At 38.9% G+C, this 9,068-nt stretch overlaps 1 protein-coding gene across 1 annotated transcript; it reads left to right on the top strand.

Annotated features, from left to right (window-relative positions):
- Positions 1 to 1,968: 1,968 nt before the first annotated feature.
- Positions 1,969 to 8,682, top strand: LOC145774370 (uncharacterized). Its single transcript, XM_082585602.1, has 5 exons — positions 1,969 to 2,142; positions 4,273 to 4,411; positions 5,523 to 5,624; positions 6,051 to 6,201; positions 7,200 to 8,682. Exons 2-5 carry the CDS (start codon positions 4,273 to 4,275, stop codon positions 7,378 to 7,380), a joined length of 573 nt encoding a protein of 190 aa, XP_082441728.1. The 5' UTR covers positions 1,969 to 2,142; the 3' UTR covers positions 7,381 to 8,682.
- Positions 8,683 to 9,068: the final 386 nt, after the last annotated feature.

Here is a 9,068-nt window from a genome sequence, read left to right as displayed (position 1 = left end):
AATAATTGTGATCATTGTTTGAATATCAACTTTTGCTTTGCTATTGTTAGTGTTAGTGCTAATTGTTCAAGATGAAAAGCGCAACAATTGTAAAAATCCCGGAGATTGCCTACTCTGTATAGATGTCCCAAAATCTCTACCGTAGGGATAAACTCCTACGTGTGGCTACATTGAACAATGAACAGTAGGCTACTGGTGATATTTAATTAGGCTACTTTAACTTTTCAGTGGAAGAAAATTTCCCCCAGTTTTCTTCTAAAAAAGATCCAAGTGTAATTGCAGACAAAAAAGCTGTCAAAATTGAGTCTTCAGCTTCAGCAGAGTATTGCCAACTGAAGTTTCATTGAAAAGTGACTATAGTAGCCCAAGTCGCCTTGGAAATGTAGGTTTTGGTAAATTCATTGGAAACAAAAATATTCCAGACACCAGTGCGATGAAATTGTTACACTCGACTGCCGAGAAATACGTGTGCCAGTTGTTGAAGACTGAATCTGACAACCAATGCGGGGAAGACTGAATCTGACAACCAATACAAAAAAAAATATATAATATGTAATTTCGTTAGGCTACACTGCAGTGATTCTCAAACTGTGTGCCGCGGCACACTAGTGTGCCGCCACAGATTCTCAAGTGTGCCGCGAATCTTTTTGAAATTTTGGAAAAGAACTGTATAAATATTTAAAATAAGCCATTCAGACAAGCATGCGACTTAAAAGCGCTTTAACTCCTTCAATAGATGATAAATATAAGCACATGTGACGATGAAACCAATTATGGCATTGCCGATACAGCAGGGTAATTGCCACGTCACTATTGGGCTGCTATGTTAGCTATTGCTATTGCTAACATTACTTCCAACCATTTGGAAGCAATGAATCAAGCAATCTTTCTGCAGAAGAAGAACAGCTCATTGATTTACGAAACGCCCCATTTTTTCAAACGCTGTTTCCACAAAAAAACTTGGATGCGTTATGGCTGTCTGCTTCCAAATCCTATTTCATGATCCGTGCAAAAGCAATCAAAATTATATTGCCATTTGCATCTTCATGGCTACTGTATGTGAACAAGGCTTTTCTGTTTTGACTGAAATTAAAAGCTGTAAACGAGAGAGACTGCTTGGAATTGACGATGAAATTCGGGTATATGTTTGTCAACAATGCAACCTCGTTTCAGTCGAAGCTTATATTGGTATAAACAAGCACATCTATCGCATTGACACGTGAAAATAATTTTTTTTAAAGTGCAACTTTTCTTCTTTTGTAAGTGTGCCGCGTGCGTTTTATATTTTTTCTAATGTGCCACAAGCTGAAAAAGTTTGAGAACCACTGGGCTACAGTGTAGGCTATAACACTTTTCAAAAAACACATGCTTAAAGTACGGTAGCCTAACTTACCAAACCGAAACTTTTATTTTTCCCTAAAAAAATCCTGGTGTAGTGGGAGAGAATAAGTTGTTGAAGTTTCAGCAAATAGTGTCGCCATCAGGTTTTAGCAGCTTAGTGTTGCTGTCAATTTCATTGAATAAAAAAATACCAGAAACTGAAAATATCCCCGAGACTAGCGCTATAAAATATCACTCACTGTTTCATCATCTTTATCGCTCGAACGTCAAACGCTATCTCCATAAAAAGTTACGTAACAACTCTCGCTTTTCTTTGTTTTCTTCATACGTCATTCATGCGTATCTGCCAGGCTCTGGCGAACGCCACCAATCGCGCGACAAAATAGCACATTGTCGCTGTGACGTCATAACAGCTGACTGACTGGTACCAACAAAGCTGGCAAGCAGCAGCGGGCAACAAAGAACGTTGGTAGTTGGCACTTCGCAGGCCTGCTGGAATCACAGCACGAGTAGACTGAAAGCACAGCAGCTTTGCGCAGCGAAGAAGCCTTTGTTATAATCAACTTACTATTCGTTACAAGGTTAAGTTTTTGTAGCTTTAATTTAACTCATGTGATATATTGTTTTATATTTAGAGGTCAGTCCAATCAATAGCTAGTCATTCAATGAAACAAAGAAAAATCGCATTGGACTTTCCTTACAACACCTAACTGGTTGGTTGAAGCTGAGGTTTAAGAATAATTATTATTGTTACAAGTGAACTTGCTTACCACAAGTTGACAAGAAAAGGAAAGTGGAAAGGTAAATGAGCAGTTCTTGCATCAAGGTGACTTTACTCAAATAGGCTAGGCCTAGGGTCTTCTGACAATCTGACCTTTGAATCATCAAAATTTTGTATGGTAAGGCATGATATAGTGACAGCCTAGCTCCCGAGGCTCTTTTTTTCCATGCCTCAATTCAAACTGCTTGTAAATGTGCATTTAATATTGAAGTGTTGTCCATATCACACAATTCTTTACAAACTAACAGTTTAATGCAAAAAAATATCTTGTGGGCTAGTCTACATCCATAATTACATGTTCCTGTTTTTGCCCACTGTTAGTTTTGTTTTAACATTTTGTCTATTTATAGGACTGCAGTCTATTCTTCATCACGTGTTTGCCAGACTGGCTACTTAATTCTATTTTGTTGTTGTTTTTCTGTCTAATTGAGAACTTGTAAGATACAACTTTTATGTTATACTGTACTGTAGCCCAGGGGTCCGCAAATACTGGGTCGCGACTCAAATTTGGGTCGCGAGACCATTCACAGTGGGTCGCAAAACGGTTTAAAATTACCATAAATATAACTTGTATGGCAAAAATAAATACAATCATATAGTCTTTGATGTGCTGAGTTTCGTACAATTTGGTAGGCTACAAGAAAATTTATACTTTCGATTGTAGTACAGTAGTTAAGCCCACGGTTATATATATATCTTGGAAGACAGCTTGAGCCAGGGCATGAAAACTCTCTCAGCTTAGGCTATCTCCAGAACTGGCGACTGAAACTTAGCGAAAACAAAACTTTGGCGGCAGCTTTCCACCTATAGCCTACAGTCGGGAAGTAGATCGTGAGCTACATGTTCAGAACAATGGAAAACCTCTGACCTTCTGCCCCGAACCAGAATATCTTGGGGTGACACTAGACAGATCGTAGCCTACACATACCGCCACCATTTGGTGTCACTGCGCAAGAAAATGACATCCCACGCTGCACTACTCAAGCGCCTGGCAGGCTACAGCTGGGGGGCGAGGGCTGACACTTTGCGTATAGCAGCCTTAGCCCTTGTCTACTCTTCAGCAGAGTACTGTGCACTTGTTTGGTGCTGCAGTGCACACTGCCATAACATCGGCACTGCCATAAACTGCACCCTGCGCACAGTTACCGGATGCATGCGTCCCATATCATTGGATAGTTTTGCCATTCTCGCTGGCATCCAACTTTCTGAGCTTCGTCACGAAGAAGCCACTCTGTTTCTTAGCCGACGGGCACTAAAGCCTAACCATCTTCTCCACCACAAGATCTCTGCTTCCCCAAACCAGCACCCCAGTCGACTGAAGTCAAGACAACCATTCGTGCCAGCCGCTCAACTTCTGATCAACGCAGCAGATGAACTTCATCTCTGCGGCTACTTGGGCGGACTATAAATGGAATTCTGAAAGGAAGTCAAGTACCACCGGACTTCTTTCGTTCATCCCCAACGCCGACACATGCCCCATCCGCCTGACACTACAAAGACAAGCATGGGTGCGCCTCAACCGTCTTCGTACGGGCGTCGGGCTTTTCCGGTCAACCATGCGCCATTGGGGAATTAGCCTCTTCCTCCTCTTGTGAATGTGGTGCCGAGGAACAGACTGCAGACCACATCATCAATAACTGTACCATCTTCAAGCCACCTAACGGAGTGGAAGGTCTGCGTGTCATGGATGATGAAACTAAATACTGGCTGCTCTCTAATAGCCTTCCAGTGTAGTCCGGGAACATCTTGAGTCTGGGCTGGTAAAAGGATAGAGTAGACCCTCGGCCCCAGAGGCTTGCACGACGACGAAGCGCACGGTTAATAGGTCCACCCGCTTATTAAGCCCAATTTGGTCCATTCCGGAATTACTGAAGGTATAGGAGTGGTAGAAAATTGTCTCCCGCAGCCAAAATCGTCCGGTCCCGATGTGGCCTTAATAAGTGGGGACGACCGTATTGGAATTAATATTAATTTGCAAAGTGTTTTGCGCAAAATTATATGCTTCCGAAACGTTTGGGTCGCGAAGACTTCGAACGATTGCTTTTTGGGTCGCACCAAAAAGTATTTGCGGACCCCTGCTGTAGCCTATTGGCTATGTTTTACGCAATTCGCAAGGTGTCATATATTTACTTTATTGTTTTTATTTACAGATGCTCGACACAATTGCTTACTGCCTTGGCTTCACTACCAATAGGGTACCTCCTATTGAAGAAACATGTCCAAGTTTTACCATTAAACAAACAAAGGAAGAGTGGACTTTAGTTGATATAAATAATATTGAAGGTGGAGGTAAACTAAATAGGTCACAATATTTTTGCAAGACACTTTCATTGAATATTTTTGACTTATGTGCTATACAGTAGTATAGAAGTTTTATGTTTATTTTTAAATTTACGGTGTAGCCTACACGTAATTGTGCAATGCAGTGTTAATCTTTTCATTGTTTCTGCCTTAATTTCATGCCATGTGTAGCCTACCCATATTAAAAAGGCATTTGAAATAAGTTAGAGAGGCTAATTAAGTATAAGCACTGTTGCTAAAGCTTAAATAAGTCATTGTTAGTAACATTTTTTGATTGGATTTATTCCGACCTAGAATGTCACTTTTGTTTGTAATGTTTTTGCAAATGCAATATATTTTTTGTGCACTGAAAAAACAAATCGTGTGTTCTTTGTATGACGAATTTGAGATAAAAGTTGAAATAAGTTTTATCATCAAATATATCAACATAATATCGTTCTGTGTCACAGCAGTACCCGTTGAGACTAAAGATTAATCATGTCATATCTCATGATGTTATTCTGTTGCATTAACTTGGGATTTTGATAATATTATTTAATGTTTTTCCGATGATATTATGTTTGATTACTTTTTTTTTTTGGACAAGGAAAGGGATGCTTCTATTAACCCTTAGTATTTTGGACAATGTTTTTCTCGTGATTTATAACAATACATCAACACATCCACAATCATGTGAGGAAAGGGGCGTTCTTCCCGGCCATCAGCACAAGGCTGAGCACTCACTAGTACAGCGAGCAGTTGCGATTCGCTAACCATAACGGTGTAGCTTCCACGCTAGCCATTCAGACTATTCAATAAAGTTATAAACGATAAGTTTAATATTAAGATAAGATAAGAGTTAAACTGACTGGTAAAGCGGCGGTCGATTACCCTTGTGGCAAGAATACGGTGCGATACTGATGAGCCCAGCCTCATGGGCGAAACACGTGTCTATCGCTGTCAATTCTTGCTACAAATCGGCTGCCCAGAAACACATCCACAATCAGTTAAATGTGGAGTGGCAAAAGAAGCTGAAACCACTTGTGCCATTTTAGTGATGAAGTTTGGTACCATAACCTTACAGTATTCTATTTTTATGTATTTTTTGTTGTTGTTTCAGGTGAAAAAGAAGAAAAAGAATCTTCAAGGCCACCAACTCCAACTTCTTCGTCCACGCTAGAACACAGTTGGCTGGTCACACCGCCACCTTGTTTTGATGCAGGTGTGAATTCTTACCAATAAATCAACGTTAGATTGTTAGTTCAAACATTGGTAGGCCAAGAGCAATCCCCAACTTTCTAATGGTATCTTCTTTGCGTTGCGTTAACGTCTGCCAACGTGAATGTAACAAAAAAGATTTTTTGTTAAGTTAAACTCTTTTTGGACACATGTTTTCGTTTTCTCGATTGTGATTTATCACACAACAATGAAAACTTCTTTCCAGATGATTTAAATAGTTTATAACATGCAAAGAATGAAACAGTTGTAAATTTTTGAAATTCTTTTTCAACTGAACGGCATTATATTCAACTTATTGTGGCATCGCATGCCATCTGTTTACTTTTTGCGACAATTATTTGTGGCGGTTGGGTTGTTTGAGTTATGAGGTTTTTACCTTTTATTGAAACTATTACTTGTTCTATTGCAGAAGACAATGTTGTAGTTGAAGAATTTAGCCTGCGGGAAAACCTTCTTATAGAGCACCCGAGCATGTTTGTACCCCTTCCTTTGGTGCAGGAAAATGATCCTGTCGCAAGACGTGAGGAAAAACTTGCTCATGCGATACGCGAGCGCAAACGGTTAGTTAGAAAGTAAAATCACTGAACAAAAAATTGTTTGTTGTTTTCTGGTTTGAGTGCTAATTAACGATTAGCCTACTTTAGAATCCTGTATTTATAATTTTTTTTTTTTTGTGGTGATCAAAGATTGGATCATGTTATCCAATATTTTTATGAATAGATTACGTTGTTTGAGTAAAAAAATAATAACATGGAATAAAATTGCAACAGATTTTGTTTTTCAAACAGTGTTTGGCTGGCATTTTAAGTTAACCCTACGTGACGTTCTGAAGATAAATTTACCCCTCCCCTAATTTTCTTTTGAGGCTGGAGCATGCGTATTCTGGTAAAGCTTATACACTCAGGGGCACCTCTGATTGCTGTTTTAAATTTGTCCGTTAGAAAATGTAGTCTACTGTCGTTCGACAAGTTCATCTGCGGTTGTGAACCCATGAAGTTTACAAGTGCACTTTTACTTTTTCTACAAATTTGCGAAATCGCGGTCTGATTGAACGAGATTTAAGTAAAATATGGCGCCGATCAAACAACTTCAAATTGACTGATTTATGTTTGACATAAAGTCGTAAAGCAACATAAAAATATCAAGTTGTGTATGGACCTTTCTATACAAATTAACGCAAGTCAGTCAAGTCTAAATTTAAAGTAAAATCGCACGAACTCTGTAGCTTTGATGTCATAAAGCGCTGTATTGATCACAGGCATGGGTTCCTTTTATAACATTCCGATATAGAACATAGCCCAGCATATTTTTATTTTAAATCCTTCTCTCAATGCTGAGTGATTAAGATCATTAGAAGGAACTAAATTGAGTGCCATTTTTATAAAGTTTTTGTTGCGAGTCAACTAAATTTTAAAATGGAAACCACATCTACCCACGTAAGAGACGTGTATTCAGTTTACTCTGCCTTAAACCAATAAACCATTTACAATGTCAATCAGAGACAAGCCATAACGATGTTCGAAATCATTTAAAAGCGACTTTATTTCTTATGTTTTAGAACTTCTACCTCAATACGTCGATGTCAAAGACGACCTTCTTGTCAAACCAGCTCCACGCTTTCTCCACAGAACAGACGAAGTCGACAGTCCAAACACAATCGCTGTGATGCTTGGAAACGCAGTAACAAAGGTTATAAGAAAATCCGTCAACTGGTCCAGCAGCCAAGAAAGAGATCTTGATGTTTGCTTTAATTTTCCAAATTTATTAAAAAAAAATATGCGTCGTGGACTCCAAAGATAAAGTGGAATGTAGCCATTGCCTGGGCCTGTTTGTGCAACTTCATGTTGCTATAAACTACGGTTACAACACTTAGCGACTTTCATTTATTATTCACAGGCCGTGTGGTCAAGCTACACTGAAAAGATTTTCCTCTACCTGGCTTGGCACCAATATTCACACAGCAAAATCCATCATTTTTACATTGATTCAACGTCTGTAGATTCAAAGTTCAGAGTTAAAATTTTTTTTAACTTTGATTCAACGTCTGAATCAATGTAAAAATGACGGATTTTGCTCACCGGGTGGGCATGAAGGTTCATGGACGTTGTGAAACGAATCATTCCAAATTATACGATTGCGCATACAATGATATATTTCTATTTATTTTTGTCTTCAACGCTACTTTATTGATACAGCAGAAGTGGATGTTACGTGTATTTTAATGTAAAATAGCGAAGATATGTGTATTAGTAACCAGTGCCAAGGTTGTGTTGTTGCGCGTTGGTTGTTGACGTTTTCAGAATGGTCATTCAGCTTCTTAATAGTTTTGTGATTTGTGCGTGCAAAATTAGTCCATCTTGCATTGATCCAATGTCAGAAGATGTTGAGTTAATAAAGTGATTTCGTAGCTGTATGACTGGCTGATTTGATTGTCTCCAACGAAGGTGTCACTGCATAAGCAGTCCAGTGATATTGAAAGCGTATTTTTCTCCGCATTTATAAACAATTGTATTCCTGTACAGTACTAGAATAAATTTTTACAAATGCTATTCTTTGTATACAAAATTTATTATTGCCTCAAACCTTGTATTTTTGCTTGTTTTCTGTTTTTTTATGGTAGTTTTATGTGAATATTTTTTCGTTGTGATTTGTTTAAGTTGTTTGTTTATTGCATCCTGTGAATTCAATTAAATCATCCATTGCCTTTTCAGGTTGACCCTACCGATTGCCTCCTGTTATTATCTAACGGAAATGGCAAAGGTTGTTTTGCTGTGATTGACACCGCATACCGTGGTTTGCTTATTTGCTTCTACTTGGTAGTGCGTATGTAGAGCAGATTATTTTAACAGTTGTATTGCTGAATGGTGTGGTCGCTAAAACTTTGCAATGAAATGAGAGGAAGTAATTCCTGCTTAATTCTTTTTTGCAGGCATTCTTAAGACAATACCGAAGTCTAAATTTGCAAATGTTTTTTTTTAACTTTGAAGTTTTGTAAATCATATGTGGTCATTTTTATTTATAAAAAACTTTTGTATCATGAATCTGCTCTTGCTGCAGTGGACGAGTGTCGTTCCAGATTGTTGCTTTTCGGTAACCCAGAAAATCACGCCAAATATGATCGAACTCATTGGTTTGATAGACCGCCCCGTTAGCTCAGTGGTTATGCGCCCGGCTCAAGATCATGCGGCGCTGGTTCGACTCTCGGGGTGTGCGCTTGAACAACGCATTTCGGGACTGCTTGCCATTCAGCGGCACCTAGTGAATGGAATAATTCCCCGGCAACAACATTTCAACAATTGGAAAACTTCAATCTGTCAATCTCGGTAACCGGCCTTACGTCAAGAGCCTCTACAAGTATGCGAAACTACCAGAAATAACCTATCAAGGCATTGTCAGTCCGAGGATAAAGATTCAAAACCAACCATAG

Source organism: Aplidium turbinatum, chromosome 7 (genome assembly GCF_918807975.1).
Source record: "Aplidium turbinatum chromosome 7, kaAplTurb1.1, whole genome shotgun sequence".
Taxonomy (NCBI): Eukaryota; Metazoa; Chordata; class Ascidiacea; order Aplousobranchia; family Polyclinidae; genus Aplidium; species Aplidium turbinatum.
This window is presented reverse-complemented; position numbering and strand designations above follow the sequence as displayed.